The sequence below is a fragment of the Rhinoderma darwinii genome, chromosome 1 (genome assembly GCF_050947455.1).
Source record: "Rhinoderma darwinii isolate aRhiDar2 chromosome 1, aRhiDar2.hap1, whole genome shotgun sequence".
NCBI classification, from domain to species: Eukaryota; Metazoa; Chordata; class Amphibia; order Anura; family Rhinodermatidae; genus Rhinoderma; species Rhinoderma darwinii.
This window is the reverse complement of record NC_134687.1, coordinates 182355626-182382008: the sequence shown is the minus strand read 5'-3', so window position 1 is coordinate 182382008 and position 26383 is coordinate 182355626. Positions and strand designations below refer to the sequence as shown.

General features: G+C 40.5%; 1 protein-coding gene across 1 annotated transcript in view; it reads left to right on the top strand.

Moving 5' to 3' along the window:
• Positions 1–22686, top strand: part of LOC142757730 (venom factor-like) — a 328633-nt gene extending 305947 nt beyond the window's left edge. Inside the window, 10 exon segments of the mRNA XM_075860640.1 lie at positions 4546–4627; positions 6754–6793; positions 7110–7197; positions 13829–13915; positions 13988–14093; positions 15712–15801; positions 17588–17665; positions 19506–19589; positions 21536–21677; positions 22450–22686. Coding sequence (XP_075716755.1) covers positions 4546–4627; positions 6754–6793; positions 7110–7197; positions 13829–13915; positions 13988–14093; positions 15712–15801; positions 17588–17665; positions 19506–19589; positions 21536–21677; positions 22450–22558 — 906 coding nt within the window. The 3' untranslated portion in view covers positions 22559–22686.
• The last annotated feature ends 3697 nt before the right edge of the window (positions 22687–26383 follow it).

Here is a 26383-nt window from a genome sequence, read left to right as displayed (position 1 = left end):
TCCTCCTCAGAAGACGCCAGCGCTCACTTCCGCTTAACTCGGCCGGGTCCCATAGGGTGCGCTAGCACGCTCGTGCCCGCTCTTAATGGTCAAAATTAGCCCATGAGTACCCGGGACTATAAGAGGGGCCCAGCCCCTTCCTGAGCCTTGTTGTCTTACCTTAAGTTTGTCTAAGCAAATGGTCTCCTAGTGTTTCTCAGTTCCCAGTGTTTCCCTGTTCCTGCTACCTGTAACCTGTATCCCGTGCTATCCTGGTCAAGTGCCGTGTTGAACTGAAGTCGTGCTGTGCTGTATACCACGCCTGTCTGCTGCCTAGTCCCATCCGAACCTGTCTTACTACTGTCAGAGCTACCCCAGGTACACTATACGAACTATATACTGTGACCTGTGTCCTGTTGGCCAGCTACCATACCGTCAAGGCGTTACGGCCCAGTGGGTCCACGTACCCAATGTGATACCCAGTTAATCTACCTCTCCCCTCATTCAGCCTCCATCTCTTCCCTTTGCCAATCCCTTCACTGGCTAAACACTGCCCAGCGAACTCAGTCCAAAATATTACCAATGACATTCAAGGTTCTTCACAACCTATCCCGTCCATACATTTCTGGCATAATCTCATGATAATCACGGTAATCTCTGGTCCTGACAACACCACGTGATTTGCTCTCCTCTTATCTGCTTCTAAAATGATCGTCTGCACTCGCGGACAGGGTACTCTCTCTTTCTGTACCAGTATGTCATTCATTAATGTAGATCAAATCTGTGGCACTCTGCAGGTTGTCTGGGTGCTATAGGTAGGGTTTACACCCCATAAATGTGTAGAAGATAAACTCAAGCACTCCTTTAGGTGAAATATGCAAAAAGGTGATTTATTTGAATAAGGCAATATTTAGAGAAAAGTAACGTTTCGGCCACAATCCGGCCTTTGTCAAACTCTATTGCCGCTGGTCAATAGAAAAAATGTCCTCAGAGAGATCGCGCTGTAGGAAAGGGTAGCTAGTACCATGGGTATGCGTAGAATGTAAGTTATCCCAAAAGACGGCAAAGTGTGTTTGTTACTAACTTATGCTGCCCTAGACAGAGCAGCATAAATATGTGACAGACCCTGTTTAAATAATACAATTTTACTGCTGCTACTAGTTTTATTATGGAGTACAATTGGAGCTGTATCCCCCTTACAGTGGTTGCAGGCAAACAGAATTTTATAGTGTCACTCTACATAAAGGGGTTTATCAGGATATTGATTTTGATGTCCTATCCACAGAATAGGCCATCAATATCAGATTGGTGTGATGTCCGTCTCCCAGCACCCTTCACCGATCATTTGGTAGTGGCTGGGCCTGGTATTGAATGGGTCTCAACTGCAGTATCAGGCACTGCTGCTACAAAATGTACAAAGATGTGTCTGGTAAACAATAAAGGGAATGCAGCCCCGCCTGTAGGCAGTGTCAAACCCCACTTGTAGATAGCGCCCCCCACCTCCCCCTTGTAGATAGTGCCATACAGCCCCCCTGTAGATATCGCCATAAAGCCCCCCCTGTAAATAGCGCCATACAGCTCCCCCTGTGTATAGTGCCACACAGCCCCCCCCTTAGTAGATAGTGGCACACACAGACCCCTGTAGATTGCGCCACACACAGACCCCGGTAGATAGAGCCACAGCCCTCCCCCTTGAAAATAGTGTCATACAGCCCCCCCCTAGTAGATAGTGCCACTCAGCCCCTTTATACAATGCCACACAGCTCCCCCTTGTGTATTGTGCCACACAGCCTCCCAAGTAGTACGAGGCAATGGCACATCCGAGAAAGTTGTATCAGCCAGGGGGATGTCAATCAAACATGGAAATGTGGGTTTGGAGGCAGGACTATGTGACTCTTCAGGATAGCGGCACCGCCCCACGGCCCTTTAATGAGTAATTAGCATATAGTGTGCGCCGTTTTAAAAGTTGATTTTAAAGATTTTGCTGCATCTGAAAAAAACATTTGGAAAAATTGTCAGGTCATGCATTAACGGATGGTGGCGGTTCAAGGGGTTACAACTACGAGACAGGTTCCCATTAAATATATAATTAATTGAAAACAATTCTATCTGCCCTGCAATTTTTTTTATTATAAATATATCCTGTATAGTTACAGCTCCAGAACCAAGCTCATAGATAAGGCACGAGAGCCAAGCACAATACATACATACAGCACCAGAACAAAGCTCAGTACATAAATACAGCACTAGAACCAAGCTCTGACATATATACAGCACCACAACCAAGCTCAGTACATATATACAGCACCAGAACCAAGCTCAGTATATAAATACAGCCCCAGAACCAAGCTCAGTACATATATACATCCACAGAACTAAGCTCAATACATAAATACAGCCCCAGAACCAAGCTCATACATATATACAGTACCAGAACCAAGCTCATACATACATACATACAACACCAGAACAAGGCTCATACATATATACAGCATCAGAACCAAGATCAGTACATATATACAGCATCAGAACAAAGCTCAATACATATATACAGAACCAGAACCAAGCTCAGTACATATATACAACACCAGATACAGCTCAATTTAGTGCAACCCCTGTCATATAAGTTTGTACGGCATAAAACGACAGCTCCCAGAATGGTAGGACATGCACAACAATGGTAAGGATATGCTGGGAAATGCTGTTTCACAAAAAACAAAAATCATACCACCCATCATCTCGCTGCAGATCATACAGTTACATTAAGTGACTCATCGGTGACTCTTTTTTCTCCCTCCGGTCCAGACCTCTATGATGGATTTCTCCCGGCCACAACCTATTTCTGCAGTTTTCCGCTCAGATGTCTTCAGCTTCTCACTTTTAAAAAATTTCTGCACCTATAAATGAAGATAAAATTCTCAACACCTCTAAATATAATTAGCGTCATCGTCATACACTGCACCTATAACTATAATAGCGCCATACACTGTCCCTGATTATAATAGTACCATACACTGTGTCACACACACACACACACACACACACACACACACACACACACACACACACACACACACCGTGCCCCCTGTAGATAGTGCCCTGCATAGAAGCCCCTGTAGATAGTGCTCCACATACAGCCCTCTGTAAATAGTGTCCAAATATGGACTCCAGAGCTGCAAGGCAATAGCGCTAACCACTGAGACACCGTGCTGCCCTACATATAGCTTCCCCTATAGTGCTCCACATATAGCCCACCTCTGTGGACAGTGCCCTACATATAGCCCCCCTGAAGATAGTGCCCCACAGGTAACCCCCCTGTATATAATATCCCACATATAGCTCGCCCCTGTAGATAGTACCTTACAAATAGATCCCCCTATAGTGCCTCACATATAGCTCCCCCTGTATATATTGTCCCACATATAGCCCAACCCTGTAGATAGTGCTCCACATATAGCCCACCCCTGTATATAGTGTCCCACATATAGTCCACCCCTGTAGATAGTGCCCTACATATAGCTCCCCCTGTATATAGAGCTCCACATCCCCACATATAGACCCCCCTGTAGATAGAGCCCCCACTGTAGGTAATGGCACTCAGTTTTAGTAGAAAAAAAAACAACCTTTACATACTCACATGATCCCATTCCCGCGCCGTCCGGTGGCAATGCAGATCTGTTTGCTTCTGAGCAGGTCTGCAGGAGCTGAACGACGCAAGCGGCGCGTCATTGGGAGGGCAGAATGACTTTCTCCCGTTAATCAGCGCCTTTCAACCACGGAAACGACGCGATTACATCATTGAAAGGCGCTGATTGGCGGGGCAAGTCATTTTGCCCCACCAATCAGCGTCATTGTAAGGCGCTAAATGGTCGGGCATGGAACGTGCCCAGCCATTCAGCTCTAATGTATGTATTTGTACCTACGTCCTATAGATGCAGGTACAATTACTGCAAGAGGGGGTGGCGGTCATTAGCACCGGGGTCCCCTCTGGTGCTAGCGACGCCACCGGGCATGAGAGGGCCTGTGCCGCCCAGCCCATAAATGTTAGAGGCTCGGCGGCGCGGGCCTCGTAGTAACATCACTACCGCAGCCATATTGGCTGCTAGTGGCGGCACCGGCATATGGGGGGATGTGTCAGCGGGCGGCACGGGCCCCCTCATGCTGCGGGCCCCGTAGCAGCCGCTACGGCTGCTACAGCTGTGGTTACGCCATTGGCCCCTTCACTCAGCAAAACGGGGGGGGGGGGGGCAGAACCTACTGGTATGTATGGTCTATCCTAAGGAAAGGTTATCAATTTCAAAGTCCTGGAAAACTCCATTAATTAATGATAAAGTTTGGAATATCAAAAACAGATGAGATTTAATAAGAGATGTTGTTTCTTCAACACTGGTTTATGAAGATGTTTTCTATTGCAGTCTATAAAGAGCAAGCTTAACTGCTAATTCCCAACACCACAATGTGACTTTGCATGTCACTCCCATTATTTGGTATGGAAAGTGAGTATTTCAGAAAACCTGTGTGTCAATCTTTCATTAATAATCTCTTATGTGTGTGTTTGTCTCTTAGGTAATGACAGTTTACCAAGCCTTACTGAATGCTGAAAAGCAATGCAATGGATTTACATTAGAAGCTGAGGTGAAACCACATGGTAAGATCTAGGATAATTCCTTTTCCTAGGGGCGGACATAGACAGCATAGGGCCTTTGTGCAAGAACAGTATGTGGGTCCCTTTCTCTCCAAAAGCACATCAAGGGACACCCTGCCCTAATGTCTCTCTAACAATCCACCAATAATTGTAAGCCACTGTTATTAGCTCAGTCCATTACATGGAATCAAATAGATACTACAAAACTGCTATTAAGGTGGAAGTAAGCCACTCTACCTACTAGGCCCTTGTGCTGCTGCACAGGTTGCACCAATTGTATGTCCGCCCCTGACCTTTCCCATAAGTCATATGTTTCAGTAGTGAAATAACACATTCATTTGCCTTTTTGTCTGGCTTGTATCTACAGTAGCACATTTACAAATGCTGACAAACGGCTCCACAGTACGCCACTGTGGAATACTATTGTAGTGTGCACCATATTCCCCAGCACAGTGCATGATGTATCATCAGAAAAGGACATATTTAGATCAGGACGTGGGTGACTCCAATATAGCCGCCCTCCAGTAAAGTTACGTTTTTAAAAAATAATAGCTACCCAATTTAAAAGATAAATAAATAAATCACACATTAGGGCAGATTTATACAGGGGTTGTCCGGGCACGGACCAGTTTTTCATACTGATGACCCATCCACAGACTTTCTATTGAGCAGTACACCAATTTACTTGACTTTTCGAGAAAAGCCGATCAGAAACCAAGCGGCTCAGCGCTCACCCGAGCGCTTCTGATGCTTTGTTTTATTGATCGGTAGGGGTCTCCGTGCTCAGACCCCCCCCCCTATCAAAACTTCTGACAGGTCACTATAACATAGAAAGAAATATGTAAGGAGGCACTCCAAAGTAAGGTATGATGGTGCTATAAAGGTTCAGGTTTGGAAACCCACACTATAAAGTTCATAGAAAAACCTTGAACACTCTAAGAACGTACTGAAAAAAAATGTTTTTTTTCCAAAATGCAGCAAATTTATCATAGAGCATTTACGAATGTGATACATTTGGTCCATCTCCTGATTGCCAAATGTTTACACTGTCTAAAACTGCCCCAAATTTTTTTTCCTCAATGCAATTACACTAGAAAACTCGCATAAATCTCCTATATTATGCTTTGTATTGTTTTCCTTTTGCAATTGTCTTGTAATTATTATTTTCTAAGCACATCCATAGGCATACAGATTACTCATAGACACAGAAGGGGATTGAGAAATCTGCCTAGTGATCGGAGTACATTAGTGACGTATACTGGTAGTAGCATTATCTTGTCGGTATGCTTTATATTAGCTAGGACTGGCCATCTTGTGGAAGAACTTTACAAAATACAGCCAAATATTGAGAAATCCTTTTTCAGTTGATGAAGACAATGATTCCAGAACAGTTTTCCCGATCTGATTTTCTATTTTTTTTTTTTCCTGGACAACTTATCCAAAAATCCTGGACAGCCAACTTTTTGTTAACAGACAAATTGGAAAACTATAATGAATCATAAAAACTAGGTAATATAGGTCTATAGTTCAGACACGAATATGAACACTTTAGCAGCGTTTACTGTGATCAGTAAAATGATGATAATTACAAACATAACTGCACAAAATACACCAGCTAAAAAAAAAAATGGATGCATCATTTTTTTGATGGACACTGGAAAAACATCTCCTATTTTGATGGATTGTCCATTAATTTATGTATAGCTGGCAGTCCTGATCCAGAATAAAGTGTCAATAGTAAAAAGATAAATTACGTACAGAACTTCTGATCTTAAAGCGAACCTCTAGTCAAAAGTAACAATTTGACCATACATTGTAAATTAAGGATCCTGACGCTGCTCCTGCGGTCTCGTCCCCCATTCTTGTCTTCCAATTTGAAAATTGTGGTGCACATAGGCATAGATATTACAAAGCCACTCCCTATGGCGCAGTGGAGCCAATTTCAAATAAGGTGCCCAGCTCACATTTACCTGTGGACAGTGTGATCTTGTGTTCCATTAGCTTACATTGTAAATCTTTTGCTTTACTTATTTTTGTTTATTTTGTATGTGATTCTGTATGAATTCAACAGAAAAAATTACATTCAGAGGTGTTTGATTATCACATTTACCAAATGCTTTTCTCAACAGAAACAAAAGCTGGTGCATATAGCCTCAACCTGCGAACTAGGTATTTGTTCCTTTTTGCAAATCGTTATTAATTAATACGATATCAATAATTAATGCTGTCCCAGTGTGTCCCATAAGATATTGCTCTAAACAGAAGGGATTTTTTTCGGCAAAAGTCCTTACTTTTTGCAGTATGTTTATGACCTGAATCTTTAATATGGAAGTCCCTTATGGACATAAACACAAGAAATAATCCATGATTCGGATAATTACGTTTACATTTTTCCCCAGTATTGCTTTCTTTCCCATTCTATAATCACTTAAGACCAATTGCTATCATCTGAGACTAAGACTTTGCACAATTTTTTTTAATACAGGTACAGTGGTGATCTCCCTGCGGCCATGACACTCATTGAAATAACCATGCTTTCAGGTTTTTCACCAAACGTTGACGATCTAAAAAAGGTACCATTTTTGGACAAAAAAACTCTATGCACAAAATGACCATTTGCGACATATTTGTATTTTCCAATATTAATAGGGAAATATCCACCTAGCATCCATCACTTTCCCACCCAATAAACAAAAACAGTAAGGGTTTATTCACTTCATTTATATTTACACGTAAGATACCTGCGGCCTGCTACGCATAGGAAAAAAATGATAAGATTGTTACCATATAGTACCGTTGTCCAATTCTTTTACATAAGTTCAACTCTTCCATTTTGGAAATGTGCTGGCGTTGCGGTAATGCTATTGGCTCTGTGATACATATCTAGTGGGAATGTCCAACTGTTCATAGAATATGAGAGAGGATATTTTTATTGTTTAACACTTTGAAAAACAAAAATAGCACAAACCAAATAACTGTGTATGTAGATAATTTCATATTTTTCTATAGAGTCTACAAACATCTGGCCGCAGATTTTTAGCCTCCCCCCAAAAAAATCAAACAAAAAGGCCTCTAAATGCTGTGTGGGTAACCGCACCTATCATATATACCTGACAAATGGTTTAAGGAGTTGTACCAAGATAGATATTGATCATCTATCCACAGGGTAGGTGCAGAAGTGTCTGATCACTGGGGGTTCCACCACTAGGACCCCTACTGATAACTAGAACGGGGGTCATCTATCCAAAGGGTAGGGGTAAAATGTCTGATCGCTGGGGTTCCACCATGAGGACCCCCACCAATCATTAGAACCGGGGTCCCGAGCCCCCATTTCCTCCTCACTGCACGACTGCAGTGAGGAGAACTTTGAATGGAATGGAAGTCGAGCATGCACAGTGCCGCTTCATTCAAAGTCTATGGGACTGACGGAGACAGCCGATTACAGCACTTACCATCGAACGCCGCTCTATTCAAGCTCAGGATCCCTGTTCCTGTTGAACCATATTCTCCAGAACATCTGTAGAAGACTATTTTGTGACAACCTCTTTAAAATGGGAATAGTTACATAGTTAGTACAGTTGAAAAAAGACACATGTCCATCAAGTTCAACCAAGGGATGGGAAAAGGGAAGGTAAACATTTCTACAAATAGGAGCTAATATTTTTTCGTTCTAGGAAATTATCTAAGCCTTTTTTGAAATCATCTACTGTCCCTGATGTGACCAGCTCCTGCGGTAGACTATTCCATAGATTCACAGTTTAAGATTAATACTTTAACCTCTTCACGCGCTGCTCCACAATAGTACGTCCTGCAGAGGGGTTAGTTCCCGCATCCAGACGTACTATTGCGGAGTAGTTCCCGGCGCACACTGTACTAACGGACAGTGTCCGTGAACCGGGAGGTCAGCTGTCCCCGACAGCTGACACTCCAGCCTTGCTGGTCAGCGGACCATCGCCGCTGATTTCGGCAATTAACCCCATAAATGCGGCGACGGATTGCCGACTGCCCATTTAAGTGGTTTGAAGCACATCGGCAGCCCCCACGAAGTGATCGTGGGGGCTACCGATGCTTGTCATGGCAATCGGAGGTCAGACAATGACCTCCGGGTTGCCATGTACGGAAGCCTCGGAGGAGAAGCCTCCGCTGGTCCTCCGAGGCTTCCTGTCAGTGTGACTGTCACGTCACAATGACAGTTAGAGTACATTACACTACGTGTGTAGTGTAATGTACTCTAGCAGCGATCAGAGTTGCAAGTCTAAGTGTCCCCTAGTGGGACAAGTGAAAAAAGTAAAAAAAAGATAATAAAAAGGTTTTAAAAAAAAGTGTAAAAATAAATTATAAGTTATATAAACAAACACTGCATTTTTTTCCTATAATAAGTCTTTCATTATAGGAAAAAAATGAACACGTTAAAAAAAGTACACATATCTGGTATCACCGCGTTCGTAACGACCCCAACTATAAAACTATAATGTTATTTTTCCTGCACGATGAACACCTCAAAAAAAAACAAAAAAAAAAACTACACCAGAATCTCTATTTTTTGGTCACCACCCCTCCCAAAATAGAGAATAAAAAGTGATCAAAAAGTCGCATGTACCTGAAAATAATACCGATACAAACTACAACCCGTCCCGCAAAAACAAGCTCTTACACAGCTTTTTTGACTGAAAAATAAAAAAGTTACGGCTCTCAGAATATGGTGACACAGAAAATAAATTATTTTATAAAAAAGTGATTTTATTGCGCAAACGCTGCAAAACATAAAAAAAAACCTATATACATATGGTATCGCCGTAATCGTACCGACCCGCAGAATAAAATATAATGGTAATTTATAGTGCACGGTGAACGCCGCAAAAAATAAATTAAAAAACATTGTCAGAATTGCTTGTTTTTGGTCACCCGGCTTGCAAACAAATGTAATAAAAAGTGATCAAAAAAATCGCATGTACCCCAAAATGGTACCAATGAAAAGTACAGATTGTCTCGCAACAAATAAGGCCTCACGCAGCTCTGGTGGTGAAAAAATAAAGACGTTCTGGCTCCCAGCAATATGGCGATGCAAAATGTGCAGTGTTGTCTAAAAGCGGGTAACATCTGACACCATTTATCAGTGGGACACCGGCCACACATCTATGAATTATTATTTATTTACCGCATTTTTATACCCTCTTATTATGCCCTGATGTTCTCCGCACAGATTACATATGCCCCCACATTATAAACTGAAATACCAGCGAAACCCATAACAGAAAAACTACCAAGCAAAATCTGTTCTCCAAAAGCAAAATGGCGTCCCTCCCTTCTGAGCCCTGCAGCGTGCCCAAGCAGCAGTTTGTGCCCACATATATGGCATCGCCATACCCGAGAGAACCTGCTTAACGCTTTATGAGGTATTTGTCTTCAGGGGCACAAACTGGGCACGACATATTATGCACTAAAATGGCATATCAGTGGAAAATTGCAATATTCACATCATCCGCTGTGCATTAACCCCTTTGAGCACTATGACTTAATAGCACGTCATGGTGCGGGGGTGATGTATGGAGCGGGCTCACGTGCTGAGCCCGCTCCATACGCTGCGGGTGTCGGCTGTGTACTACAGCTGACACCCGGGACTAACGGACAGGAACAGCGATCGCGCTGTTACAGGAGTCTGTAAAAATAACAATACACTGCAATACATTAGTATTGCAGCATATTGTACCCGCGGATCCAATGATCGCTGGTACAAGTCCCCTAAGGGGACTAATAAAATGTGTAGAAGAATTAAAGTTATTAGTAGTGAGAAAAAAAAAGTTTAAAGTTAAAAAAAAAAAACCTTTTCCCATTTTTCTTCAAAATTAATGTAAAAAAATAAACAGAATTGATATCGCTACGTCCGTAAAAGGCCGAACTATTACAATATACCATTATTTAACTCACACGGTGAACACCGTAAAAAAACTTAAATAATTTAAACCGCCAAAATCGCTGTAGTTTTCGTTTTTACCACACGGCGAAAGCTGTAAAAACGAAAACCCCAAAAAGTGGAATCAGATTTTTTTCCTATATTCTCCTATTTTTTTTTCAGTTTCCCAGTACTTTTTATGGCACTTTAAATGGTATCAATAGAAACTACAATTCCTCCCGCAAGAAATAAGCCCTCACATCACTCTACTGACGGAAAAAGAAAAAAGTTATGGCTCTTGGAATGCGGGTAGTGAAAAACGAAAATAAGAAAGCAAAAAATGGATCAGTCCTGAAAGGGTTAATTCATTTCTAATGAAAAAAATGTATGACCACATGTGGGGTAATTCCGTATTCGGGAGAAATAGCTTTACAAAAATTGGTTGTTTATTTCTCCTTTATCCCTTGTGAAAATGAGAAAATGCAACATTTTAGTGGAAAAAAATTGTGATATTAATTTTCTCCGCCTAATTCTAATAAATTCTGCAAAAGACCCGTGGAGTCTAAATGCTCACTATACCCCTAGAAAAATTCCTTGAGGGGTGTTTCCAAAATGGAGTAACTTGGGGGGTTTCCACTGTTTTGGTCCCTCCAGGGCGTTGCAAAGGCGGCATGGCACCGAAAAACAATCCAGCAAAATCCGTGCTCCAAAATCCAAATGGCGCTACTTCCCTTCTGAGCGCTGCCATGGGTCCAATCAGCAGTTTATTACCACATATGGGGTATTGCCGTAATCAGGAGAAAATGCTTTACAAATGTTGTGGTTCTTTTTTCCTTTATTCCTTGTAAAAATTTTACATTTCTATGCTTTTTCAGAAAAAAAGTTGATTTTCATTTTCACTGCCTAATTCCACTAAATTCTGCAAAAAACCTGTGTGGTCAAAATGCTAACTATACCCCTAGATAAATTCCTTGAGAGGTGTAGTTTCCAAAATGGGGTCACTTTTGGGGCGTTTCCCCTGTTTTGGTCTCTCCAGGGCGTTGCAAACGCGACATGGCACCGAAAACCAATCCAGCAAAATGCAAGCTCCAAAATCCAAATGGCACTCCTTTCCTTCTGAGCCTTGCTGTGGGTCCAATCAGCAGTTTATTACCACATATGGGATATTGCTGTAATCGGGAGACATTGCTTTACAAATGTTGGGGTGACTTTCTTCATTATTCCTCGTAAATATTACAAATTTCTATGTTTTTTCAGAAAAAAAGTAGATTTTCATTTTTACAGACTAATTCCAATATATTTAGCGAAAAACCTGTGCGGTCAAAATGCTAACTATACACCTAGATAAATTCCTTGAGGGGTGTCATTTCCAAAATGGGGTAACTTTTGGGGTGTTTCCACTGTTTTGGCACCACAAGACCTCTTCAAACCTGACAAGGTGCCTAAAATATATTCTAAAAAAAAGGAGGTCCAAAATCCACTGGGTGCTCCTTTGCTTCTGAGGCCGGTGCTTCAGTCCATTATCACACAAGGACCACATGTGGGATATTTCTAAAAACTGCAGAATCTGGGCAATAAATATTGAGTTGCATTTCTCTGGTAAAACCTTCTGTGTTACAAAAAAAATGTATTAGAAATGAATTTAGTCAAAAAAAATAAAATTTGTAAATTTCACCTCTACTTTGCTTTAATTCCAGTGAAACACCTAAAGGGTTAAAACACTTTGTGAATGCCGATTCGAATACCTTGAGGGGTGCAGTTTTCAAAATGGGGTGACTTCTGGGGATTTTCTAATATATAAGGCCCTCAAAGCCACCTCAGAACTGAACTGGTCCCTGAAAAAATAGCCTTTTGAAATTTTCTTTAAAATGTGAGAAATTGCTGCTAAAGTTCTAAGCCTTGTAACGTCCTAGAAAAATAAAAGGACGTTCAAAAAACGATGCAAACATGAAGTAGACATATGGGAAATGTCAACTAGTAACTATTTTGTGTGGTATTACGATCTGTTTTCCACCATCTGGGTACGAAAAACCTGCAAGCATCATATGTCCTAGGGGGAGCTACACTGGGGGAGTCAATTGTTGAGAAGGATCTGGGTGTACTTGTAAATCATAAACTAAATTTCAGCATGCAGTGTCAATCAGCTGCTTCAAAAGCCAGCAAAATATTGTCGTGTATCAAAAGAGGCATGGACTCGCGGGACAGGGATGTAATATTACCACTTTACAAAGCATTAGTGAGGCCTCATCTAGAATATGCAGTCCACTTCTGGGCTCCAGTTCATAGAAAGGATGCCCTGGAGTTGGAAAAAATACAAAGAAGAGCAACGAAGCTAATAAGGGGCATGGAGAATCTAAGTTATGAGGAAAGATTAAAAGAACTAAACCTATTTAGCCTTGAGAAAAGACGACTAAGGGGGGACATGATTAACTTATATAAATATATGAATGGCGCATACAAAAAATATGGTGAAATCCTGTTCCATGTAAAAACCCCCTCAAAAAACAAGGGGGCACTCCCTCCGTCTGGAGAAAAAAAGGTTCAACCTGCAGAGGCGACAAGCCTTCTTTACTGTGAGAACTGTGAATCTATGGAATAGCCTACCGCAGGAGCTGGTCGCAGCAGGGACAGTAGATGGCTTTAAAAAAGGCTTAGATAATTTCCTAGAACAAAAAAATATTAACTGCTATGTGTAGACATTTTTTACTTCCCCTTTCCCATCCCACTTCCCCTTTCCCATCCCTTGGTTGAACTTGATGGACATGTGTCTTTTTTCAACCGTACAAACTATGTAACTATGTTTTACAAGCAGATACGTTTACATTTTAGAAAAATGCAAATTTTTGCAAAATTTTCACAATTGTGGTGTTTTTCAGAAATAAATACCAAAATTATTGACAAAATTTTTTCAGTAACATAAAGTACAACATGTCACGAGAAAACAATCTCAGAATCGCTTGGATAGGTAAAAGCATTCCAACGTTATTACCACATAAAGTAACACATGTCAGATTTGAAAAAATTGTCTGGGTCCTGAAGGCCAAAACAGGCTGGGTCCTGAAGGGGTTAAGATTAAAAAGATACACATAAAAGGTGTTGCCTGTGCCATTAACTGACATGATGATAGCCACTGACAGAAATGTTCAAAATACGGCAACTATTCCCCTTTCATACAGTTTAGCGGGGCCTTACAGTATCTCCAACGAAAATCTAACTCAAGTTATTATTTGTGCCCTATAATATGTGGGATAATTTTGTAAAACTAAAAGAGAAAGATAAAATATTAAAACATTTTGCTCTTTTGGTTTTAGTTGGCAGATAAGATGGAAAATTACATAATGAAGTTTGAAACACGACAATCTGAGTCTAATGGAACAGTTGTACTGTACCTGACAAAGGTAGTTGTTTTTATTTTTTCCTATTACTGCATCTGTATTTCTTATGTACGTCACTTACATATTCTATTACAGGTTCCTAATGATGACGAATTTGAAATTGGATTTACGATTCATCAGAATTTTGAAATAGGACTGCTCCAACCAGCTGACATTTCCATATATGAGTATTATGATCTTGGTAATAAATTCTTTCTCAATTTCCTAGTAAACAACCTGCTATTCTAGTCACTGCTATTATCAGTTATGGTAAATCATAGTTGGAGGGGTTGCCTGCTTTAGAGAACCCGTTTCCATGCATTCTATGACGGCATATTAAGGTAATAAAGGAGGCTAATAGAGATTCCCTGTATTCTCCAGAGCAGAGAGCTTATGACCTTGCAATGAGCAGGTCACCCAGTGATCATGGACGATCAGGGGTGGTCCGAACAGGATGGATTCTCAAGATCAGTAAAATGCCTGCACGAAAAAGGATTGTTAAAGGGGGCAACTCCTTTAACTGTGTAATTTGTCTCACAACTATTTCATATTGGTAGTAGTTTGCGTTCCTATGCTTGCGAGCCTGCATAATTTTTTTGTGCCTTTGTGGTTATTTTCTCTTTTTTCAGTATATATGCAGAATGTTTATTAGTGTACACATAGTGTCTGGTATATGGAAGTTTTTGCTGTAGATCATCTCTAATTTAGTGTTTATCATAGTCTTGCATTTAGGATTCCTTCCCAAATGTATCCATCAATCAAGTATACAAAAATAATACAATGGGGGGTCTCTTAGTCTCAAGTTTAGCTTAATATTTTGTTTATAGACAAGCATTGCAACTTTATAGCGTACATATATATTATTCAAGCAGGGTACTGATTTAATGACGTCATTTTAGACGTTTATATTAGTTGAGGGTTTAGTTCCCTGTACAAGTTTTGAGTAATACGTTTTGGCAATGCGTTCCCTTTTGTATATAAATGTACTTATAAACTTCATTGTTTACAAATATAGTAGTCAACGATCAAGTTAAATAACAAATGTAGCTGTGCAATATCTGACTACTGTATATTTTAAACTCATGAAGAATAAATATCTAGTGTATATGACATCTCTTGCAGCAGTATATAGGAGTGGCTCACCTGTGATGCAACCAATGAGGACAGCGGAGTGCAGTGGTTCGATTCAACTCCCAAAGGAATCATTTGCTATGTGTACAAAAAAAAGACAAATAGCCGCTCCTCGAGACTTCCTTGTAGTATTTATGGTCATGCGTACACACATACATACATTATAATTTTATATATATATACACACACATATATATATATATATATATATATATATATATATATATATATATATATATATATATATATATATACACTTGCAATGTATTTGCTATTTAATACTGCATTGTACAACATTGCCTGTCAAATAATAAAGTATATATTGTTAAAACACCACAAGCGGCCCACCGTTTCATTTTTTTAATAATTGTCCTTAGTAGCCACTAATTTCCTTTTGTATATCAATTTTTTTAAAAAAAGAATATATTATATTCATGTAATGTGCTTATATGAATTTTAAGTGGTATGTTTTTTTCTTTTTTTTATGTCAGATTTAAACAGTATATATATATTCCTAGGATTAGAGCGTCATTATTAAATAATTTCCAACCTGGAATATATATATATATATATATATGTATATATATATATATATATATATATATAATTATTGAAACTAATTGTGTTTACAGTATATCAACTCTATGACATCTGTGTCTATGTTTGCATTGTCACTTTCTTTTATGCAGATAAAAAATGCAGTACGTTTTATAACCTTCCTGAGGAAAGTGGCCATTTAAGGAAAATCTGCAAAGGGTCTTCATGCAAGTGTGCTACGGGTAAATATACTAAGATGTAGACAGTGTTTTTTTGTTTGTCTTTCTAAATAAGTCTTTAGTTTTTCAATGTACAGTAACTATCATTAAAAAAAATCTGTTCCAAATGATTTTGAAAACAATAATCACTCTTAGGACAAGGCACTCCTGCGCTAGTCTGAAGGATTGGACCAAATTCCCAGTCGAGCAGAGTATCACAATGAGTAAAAATTTATTTCTCTAAAAAATACATGTGTAGTGAAACAACATGTGTGCTCACAGAAGCTACGCATTTCGACCTCAAACTGAGGTATTCATCAAGCTCGTACGTGTAGCTTTTGTGACCACCTTTGTGACACATGTTGTTTCACTACACGTCTTTTTTTTAAAGAAATAAATTTCCACTCGTGATACTCTGCCTCGACTGGGAAGTTGGTCCAATCCTTCACACTAGCGCAGGAGCGCCTTCTACTAAGAGTGATTATTTTTTTCAAAATAATTTGGAACCTCTTCTCCACATCGACTCCCGCTGATTTTCTAGCAGCCGGTGTCCACTCTGAGGGCCAGCAGACTGCTCTGCTCTATTTACAGAGCATCAAGACTCCATATGCTTGATGATCGAGTTGTGCCGACCACCTAGCACAACTCCAAAAGGTGAGTGTATTCCACACATACACACTAGTGCTATCATTGACCACCCTGTTTCTGTAGCATTATCCCAGAGGAGCGCTCTGTGTCTCTCTTTTTTCCCCGATATCATTATCATAAAAAAAATCAGGAGGGCCTACCCACACACCCTCAATGTCTGACTGGTGCTCCTTGGACCCACTAGAGTTATGATCCTAGGGGCCCTCTTCATCTATACAGAACATGTACATGTCGACTTTAAATTGCATGGTCATTTTTATTGCACGCACAGGACATATCTTCAATAAGGTCAAATATGTTATTTATGAATCATCCCATAAGAAATAGAACCTAGTGACACGTGATTGGCTCCAAAGTCATCTCCCAATGGGGTTGTTTTCTGCCTCAGCATTGGAACCCTTTATTGTGTCAGAGCCAAGGCCCCTGTTGAACCGGTGCAACCCTCCCTCCGCAATGTAGAGGGCAAACAGAGCCATCAACAAACATCTGCCATTCTTGGAAGGAAGTGTAACTAGGAACCATCAAGAGCTGTGGCTTTAGATACATTTTTATCAGATTTCCTATCCAGATACAACAGTGTTAAACATGACTTGTAAGCTGACAAGAAACTAATTGAAGCTACTGGAATAACCACATGTCAACTGTACACCGCTTAAAGGGAACCTGTCCCGTTAAAATGTAGTCCAATCTGTGGGCATGTTATAGGGAAGGAGCTGTGCAGACTGATGCATAGTTTTGTAACAAAAGATTCATTTAAAACTCTACCCATTCTGGGTTTAGGAGTCCAGTGGGTGGTCCTAATCCCTGATTGACAGCTATCTCTGCATTTACACTCATATAGGGAAGGCTGGCAATCACTGTATAGGGCCACCCACTGGACTCCTAAACCCAGAATGAGCAGAGCTTTAAATGAAAAAAAAAAAATTGCAGGTTATACTGAATCTTTTGCTACAAAAATATATATCAATCTACTCCGCTCATCCTGTTCTATAACATGCTGCCTGCAGATTGGACTGCATTTGCAATGTGACAGGTTCCCTGTAACTATTAATTTACATTGCAGCAATTAAAGCATTATGTAGTCCTGTATACTATAACTAAAAGCACTAAAGGGAACTCTAACTGGTTTATTAAATGACTACATGCTCTCTTTTATATTTAGAAAAGTGTGCATCTCTAGGCAAAATGACCGATGAAGACACTTTAAAAGAAAAGGCATGTGCAGGAGGAGTAGACTTTGGTATGTGTTCATGTATGGCAGCAGTGCCCTCAACATTCATCATTACCTTTACTATATTGCAGGTGCTTCTAGATTTCATGTACTTAGTGCTGCCATCAGGGGTACATATGATAATGCTGTTGGGGATAGAGCCAATAGTTGTAGGATTATTATATAATTATTTCGGAGATATTTTTTTGTTTCTATTGGATTATATTAAAGCATACCTCCAGTGATCCACTTAAAAACCTCCTAGGTTATGCCCCTCGGAGTTCTATGTTTATAGGATTTTTCTTGCAGACTGCACACTCCATTCATTTCAATATGGGGCAGAGTAGGGGCAGAATCCGCTAACATTTTGCTGGTAATACATGTGAATGGAATATTTTACACCCCACTCCCATGCTCTGGAAAAAAAATCATCGCAGAATAATACCCGCACCACAGATTACTCTCTGATAAACTCAATTGAAATACAATGTAGCTAATCCTCGTGCAGATCTGCTGTAGGTTATCTTCAAAATCCATGGTGGATTTATGCAAATCCTGACCATGTGAATGTACCCTTACTTTATTCTTGCTGCGAGAGAGATAAAGCCAAAATATAAACTATTTTTGTGTCTGAGGCTTTGTTCACATCTGCGTTAGGGTTTCCGTTCTGACGTTCCATCGGAAGCTTCCCGTCAGCTCCACTGATATACACCACTTCCTAGTGCCGGAATCGACAGCAGTCAGCCTCCACCCACCACAGCAAATGTGTTTGATAAAGGCCGAAACCTTATACAAATTTTGCTTTACTCTGAAGAAAACTGGAATTCACCACTACCTCAGAGTGCTCTAGTTTATCTCCGTATGCCTATACAGTTATATTGAGAAAGTACTCAGCACAAAAAGAAATGAGACTTAAAGGGAATGTGTTGCCAGAAAAACATGTTTTTGTTTTTTTTTAATTAAACATTTAGTGTGTAGGTGATTAAACATTGTTAAAATATATATTTTTTTTTTCACGAGTCAGGAAATATTATAAATTAATTCTAATTTATAATCTTTCCCATTGCTGGTCACTAGATGGAGCTATTCCCAAAATTGCAGCATTGCAAAATTGGGTAAAAAGCCCTCGCTCTAGTGAGCTCTCAGCATCCCCCCCCTCCTTTATCCTGGCTAGTGCCGGGATAAACGAGGGGTTTGAACGGTCTAACCTCCTACACTGTGTGTCGCCATTTTTTGAGCTAACACACAGTGTAGTAGGTTTACATACAGTAGTAAACGTACACAAACACGAACATACATAGAAATCTCTTACCTGCTCCTGCCGCCGCGGCTCCCTCCGGCCCGTCCGCTCCGTCTGCTGCCGCTGGTCCAAGTGCACAAGTCCGGAAGCCGCGACCGGAAGTAGTAATCTTACTGTCCGGCCGCGACTTCCGGTCCACAGGAAAATGGCGCCGGACGGCGCCAATTTCAAATTGGACTGTGTGGGAGCGGCGCATGCGCGGTTCCCGCACAGACGGCGTACATGTTAGTGGATGGAACGGGCCCCGTTCGCAGTCCCTATGGGACTGTGGCTGCCGTATTCTATGTCTGTATGTGTCGTTAATCGACACATACAGAAATGGAAAAAAAAATGGCAGCCCCCATAGGGAAGAAAGTGTAAAAATAAGAAAAAGTAAAACACAAACACACAAATAAATATAAACGTTTTTAATAAAGCACTAACATCTGTAACATATTAAAAAAAAAATTGTGATGACACTGTTCCTTTAAGCTTTGTAAAGGGGTCACATAAATTCAAACAATTACAATGTAACATTTAATAGCGAAATGTCCATTTCAGGTAATAATTTTATTTATGTATTTTGTTTAGTTCTAAAGGCTCAACTGACAGACTCAGGCAGACAAGCCAGCTATGACTTCCAGAATTTCACCATCTTGGATGTAATCAAAGAAGGTAAATAAGAAAATGGCAAAAAACTAGAAACTGTCCTATTGCAGTGGTGGCTGTGATTGACTTAGTAGAAATAGTACGTAGAATAACCTAATCCCACTGTACAGCAGTAAAAAGGGAACATGAGTTTACAGAGGCTCTGGTCACCAGATTATAAATGCCCTATCACCCACATAATCTGATTGGCGCTTTAATGTAGATAACAACGTTTTATATTTTGAAAAACGATAATTTTTGAGCAAGTTATGAGCAATTTTAGATTTATGCTAATGAGTTTCTTAATAGACAGCTGGGCGTGTTTTTACTTTTTACCAACTTGCCGACTTAAAGGCGGTCGAACGTACAGTAGTAAAAAAACAAACACTCTTTTGGACTACGTCTAGCCCATTAAAGTCTTGGCATATGCTAAAGAATACTTTTGATATAAAGCTTGTTGGAGAGCATAAACGTGCTGTGAACATGGGATAAGGCTCTTATTCACAACACATAAAGATGTTAAGTTGACACAACTTGAAAGGAAACATGGTCGGAAGCTTAATATTTGACCGTTTTTACTGTGCAAAAATTCGGAGGCATTTTCGCAAGAGAAATTGACATGCTGCAGATTAAGAATCCGCACAGGTGGTCAATTTCGGCACCTCTTTTCGTCAGGTCTTTTTAACAGTGTGTGGATGAGATTAATTTAAATCTCATGCCCTTTGCTGCTACTGTAATATGCTGTGGAATTTCCACATGTTTCTATGTCTCCATTTCTAAGAGCCATAACTTTTATTTTTCTGTTGACGGAGCTGTGGGAGGGTTTGTTTTTTGCGGGATGAATTGAAGTTTTCATTTGTATAATTCTGGGGTACATATGACTTTTTGACCACTTTCTGTTTAATTTTTTTTAGGAGGCAGGATCAACAAAAAACAGCAATTCTGTCATTTTTTTTTCAGTCTTCCCCGTGTGGGTTAAATAATACAATAATTCCGGTCATTGCGGATGCGTTGATACAATATATGTGTATTTATGTTTTAAACATTTCATTATACTTTTTTTTTTTCAGACCCAATAGGGGACTCGAGCATGTAATGCAGTGCTATACTCCTGTATGGTAGTTGTATAATGCCTGTCAGTGTAACGCTGATAGTTATCCTATTAGTCCAGGACTTTGGCAGACCTCCGGCCCATTGTTAGGCCCTCGGCTGACAATCTGTGCGTGGGGAGGGGGACGATGGGGGTGACAGAGGGAAACCTCTCACTGTGTTGAACCACTTTACCATTTAACCCCTTAGGTGCTGCAGTCAAAGATCGGCGCTAGCTCCAATCCTAGCCATTGCAGTATGTTACAGCTGACACCCGATGCTGATGGTGCAGTCTCAGCTCCTCAGCTCAGGCCACCACTGTGCCATAAATGAACCATGGTTCGAGAAAATGACCCGCAAGCTGCACTGTACATTCATGGCGCTAAGGGGTGAAAGGGTTTGTCACACAAAGACAACCCCCTTTCTTTTTTTTAAAAAAGCTGGTACGGCGATCATGCATTTACACGCTGGGTCCATCATAGCAAGAGCCGCTCTGAGCGGTAGTCAGTTTTGGTTTGTAGCGGAGGATCCCTCTTTATGATGGGCATATGGACAGGGGGTTTTCTTGATGACTAATAATATATATAACGAAGACCAGCTAAAAGCTTACAAATCAGGTAAGCCACAAGGTCATTAGTAATGGCCCTGTGTACAGATGTAGCCAAGTTTATCTTGACTGAATGTGCTGCAGCGTGATAACCCACAATAAAACTCAATGAAAAGTCATTGAAAAAGTCAAGTTAGTTTCTTACCACTGGGTGTTTAATGCATTAACATGGCTACATCTGTATGTATAAACCTATGTACAATGTAAATACTGTGTTTAGATATGTAAGGATGCTATCTCCATGTACCGTAGCTCTTTTTTGTTCATAATTCTGTAGGAGCAGACATTAAGTACACAAACGCTGGTCATCAGAGACAGTTCCTTAATCATATGGCTTGTAGTCAGGCACTCGACCTGCAAACCAACATGGAGTATCTGATAATGAATCACTATTCTAATTCATGGGAATTGTCAGCATTGTAAGTACTTTCTTTGTTTTTTTAAATGGACACAAATCAACGTTTAAATAAAATATTGTATTTAATTGACACAATATACAGTGCCTTAACTAAATCAGACTGGTATACACTGCAAACTTTTGAATAGCCCGCCAAGCATGAACATTAACCAGCTCCATGTAGAAGAGAAGAATGTCATGGCATGTAATTATCAGACAGACCAGACAAAAAATTATTTGACACCAGACCAATGCTGGAAGATCAGGAGAACAAGCCCAAAAGACAAATTTATTGAAAACAGTAAAAAAACAGTTTTATCTTGAAACCCGTATCTGTACCGAATGTATATATGTCGTAGCGATAAACAGTTAGTGCCCCCTACACAGTAATGATGCCCCCTTAGTGGCTCCCCACACAAATAGAGCGCCCAAATAACGCCCCTGTGCAAATCGGTGGCTTGGAGCAGGCAGGCACAATGATGTCACTACATCGCGCCGGCCTGTGCGGAGGTCAGGGCTCAGTGAATGAATGTTGGAGCAGGGAGCCGACGGCTCCCTCCACCATTGTATTCAATTGTTTCTACGCCCTGAGGACGCAGATATAATTATAAGTGGTGCCAAGCAGCATAGGTCCCCCAGGGATCACGGGCCACGTAGAAGCTGCTACTGCGGTAGTTACGCCGCTGACTAAATTAAATAAAATAACCCGCACGTATGGTGTTAAACATAAGCTACAATGTTTTCGCATTTAATTACCTAATAACATTCAAATGTTGTCTCTATTTTATCTGCAGGCACAGTTACATGCTTAGTAGTAAAACATTCATACTCGTTTGGCCAGAAGATAATGAAACATTAAAGAACTTTGCAGAAACTCTGAAGGTCCAAGGATGCGATACATAGACCCAAATCCCAAATAATGCATTGCATTGCATTACGTAAAAACATAATGAATTTTACTAACAAACATTCGCTATTGGATTACTGAATAAAAAGCATTTTTTGGATGAATAAACATTTCAGAGAACTGACGTTAACAATCCTCATTTTTATTTGAAAGTGTGTATACAAAGCACTGTTTGACGATACCAAAAAATTGTTACTTTTAGGGTATGTTCACACGCCCTATTTTCAGCCGTTTTTCGGGCCATAAACACCCCAAAAAACGTCTGAAAATACGGGGGGCTGAACGCCTCCAAAACATCTGCCCATTCATTTCAATGGGAAAAACTGTGTTTTGTTCCCACGGGACGCCCCGTAAAAAAAGAAGTGAATGTCACTGCTTTTCATTGGGTCAACAGAAAAACAGCTTAAAAAACGGCTGTAAAAAAACGCATAAAAAAACACTTGATGTATAAAAAAAACGGCTGAAAATCAGAGGCGGTTTTCCCTTGAAAACAGCTATGTATTTTATAGCCGTTTTTTGTTTAGTGTATGAACATACCCTCAAGCTGTCCTAAAATATTAGGCTTTTGCACAGGTCTATTCTGTGTGCAGTACTTTTAGGGGAAAATACTTTGCAATATGACATGGCATCAGGATCGACTTTTGCCAATTTATCTGAAGCCTGGATACATTCCCAAATTTTTCAATCCGCCGTATAACCTCTTCCAATCCCTCTTTCGTATAACCTCTTCCTTTGTATTATCCAGATAAAACAAGACATCATCGGCATACAAAGACACATTGTCCCCTCTCTCCCCCCACATCCAAAGCCATAAATTCCCTCCTCACTTTTAATCTTGGCCACCAGGGGCTCTATAAAGAAAAGATGAGGGGTGGGAAGGTACAACCCTGCCTTGCCCCGTGATAGGGAGAAGGCTTCAGTGGGATGTCCATTCACCAAACCCACTTTGGTTCACTTTAGTACAGTTGCATACAATTTAGTTTTCATTGAATCCAAGCGTTGGCCTACTGATTGGCATTTAGAGTAGAGAGAACTTTAAATAGAAGAAGATGTATCCATGTCATTAAGCGGTCTTCAGCAGTCGTTCAAATTGGCTAGGAGTGTGGAACCACTTCGGATTTGCTGAGGTGGAGGTGCTTGCTGCACCATGTGGGAGCCGTTGTCCTGGCTGAAGATGGCTTCTGACTCAGCATGGTCTACCTCCGAGAAGGGGGAGAATGCCTGGCTCTTGCAGGCAGAGATGGAAAGCAGTGTCGGGCTGCACTCCCAAGTAAGCAGTGGGTCAAGGAAGAAGAGGGCTGGCATTGCAGGGGGAGAACCAGACGCTGGAGAAGGCTGAGAGGGTGCCAGAAGCTATATTGAGGACCCACACCACAGACTGCTGGTTGGCTGATTGCAGATTTTTGCAACTACCTCTAGCCATGAAAGCGGGTGAAGAGGGGGTGGCTGCTCAAAATACTGCTTTTAACTGTAGGAAAGTGCAGAGACAAAGATTCAGATGGCCATCTTGCTCAGCTACACACCATGCCCTCTTGAGATAAAGTTTTTTTTAAATCTTTGCATACACTATTGATTAATGGGAGAAAGTTTAAATTATAGATATGTGACAGCACTAGGAGAGATAAAGTTATCTCCTAGAGTTATTCCTTAGGGAGGGAACCACCGCTTGCAAAACCTCTCACAATGAAAAGGTCAGAGACAGAAAACAAGTCCAACCGTTAGTGTCTGAAGAATATAGATGGTGAAGACCAAATATCTGCACTCATCTACTGAAGCAACCACGCTCTCAGCTCAGGATGTGTCTAAAGCCCAAGTGGAATGTGCCCTTAAACCTACAGGGCCAGCATTCCTGTTGATTTATAGGCTGTGCCGATAGCTTGCCTAATCCATCTGGCTAGTTTTTTTTCTTGCACATTTACCTTTATTGGGCCTCTGGTACTGGACAAAGAGGGAGCCAGACTTTCTTCAAATTTAACAGTTTGAAAATACTGAATTAGTGATCTCCTAACATCTGAAACAATCCCAATTCTGAAAAAGAAAACCAGTGTAATTGGAGTCGGCAAAAATTTCCTGGCATCTATGAACACCGGAAACTACTTTAGACTGAAAAGCTGGATCCGGTTTAATAACCAGCCGTCTTCTAGCATGTTAACATATGGAGGATTGACAGAGACTGCAATTCACCTACCCTCCCAGGCTAAAGGTGATAGCCACTAGGAAAATAGTTTCAAGGACCAGGGCCCTGAGTGAATTATAATATAGTGGCTCAAAGGGCAGAGAGACAGAATATAAGCACCAAAAGAGAGCTCTGAGGGCAGAAACCTGAACTTGAAGGGTGCTTCAACTAAGGCCCTTTTCGAACCCTGACTGAAAAAATTCCAACATTTGTAGAATTGGAACCGGAGATGATCCAAAAGGATCTACCCATGACTGGCTTAGAATGTCCTCCAAACTCTGGAGGTTATCTTCTTTCTGCTCTTTAGAAGAGTAATAAAGAAAATAGATCCGGAGTACTAAAATATAACTTTTACTGGTATGAATAAAATAGGTATGAACAAATATGTAAACAACATGAGGAACCCATTTGCCAATGCTGCATACAAATACTTAATTATTTCCCATCGTTTCAAATTGTTGTCAGAAAATTCTGTTGACAGCAGATGATAGTCAGTCCGCCTTTATAAGGAGAAGTGAATCTACCATTATCCAGGTGGGGGATATATAACACCACGAAATATTTAAATCTTTAGAAGAGTAGCCATTATTTTTTGCGGTAAATCTTTACCTAAAAGCAATTCCTGCTCAAGTTTCAGGCGGTCAAATGCAAATATCCGACATGCACAAAAGAGCATCCTTTTAAACATATGACAGGCTGGTATACCTTTGTTTTTCTCTGTATAGGAAAGTGTAGTCTGCTAGGTTTTCCTATATAGAGGCACACAGCGGGGGGGAGCGCATACCGCAACATTTTTTACAATGGGTTACTATAAGCGACGTATGACTATTCAGTAGCATTAGTCAGGAAATACTCCCAATAGAAAGAAAAACCGTAGTGGGACTAAAGCCTAGTGCTTTACACAGATATATTTAGAGTTTTACTTTGTATATATGTTCTTTGAAATGAGCCATGTGCTCTTAACCCCTCCCCTTCTATGAGCTATAAAAAAAAATAGTCCTATTCGTGAATTTTAGGTCTCCTGGCGAAGCAATGAGTTATTGCGAAGCGACAAGTTAATTTTTATTATTGTTGTTTTAGACAGGTCATGGGCTGGGTCTTCCAAACAGATACCGTGAGGAATCTTGTTGCATTCAATATTTTTCCATAAGCAGGTAAGATATGACAGAGTGACACGATGTAGTCCTACTTTAATCCCTTAACCCCTTAAGGACACAGCCTGTTTTGGCCTTCAGGACACAGCCGATTTTTTCAAATCTGACGTGTTACTTTATGTGGTAATAACTTGGGAATGCTTTCACCTAGCCCAGCGATTCTGAGAATACTTTCTTGTGATATATTGTGCTTGACGTTAGTGAAAAAAATTTGGTCTATTTAAAGGAACAGTGTCATCACAAATTATTTTTTTATATGTTAAAGATGTTAGTGCTTTATTAAAAACGTTTATATTCATTTGTGTGTTTGTGTTTTACTTTTTCTTATTTTTACACTTTTTCTTCCCTATGGGGGCTGCCATTTTTTGTTCCATTTCTGTATGTGTCGATTAACGACACATACAGACATGGAATACGGCAGCCACAGTCCCATAGGGACTGCGAACGGCTCCCGTCCCATTGACTTCAGTGTACGGCGTCTGTGTGGGAAC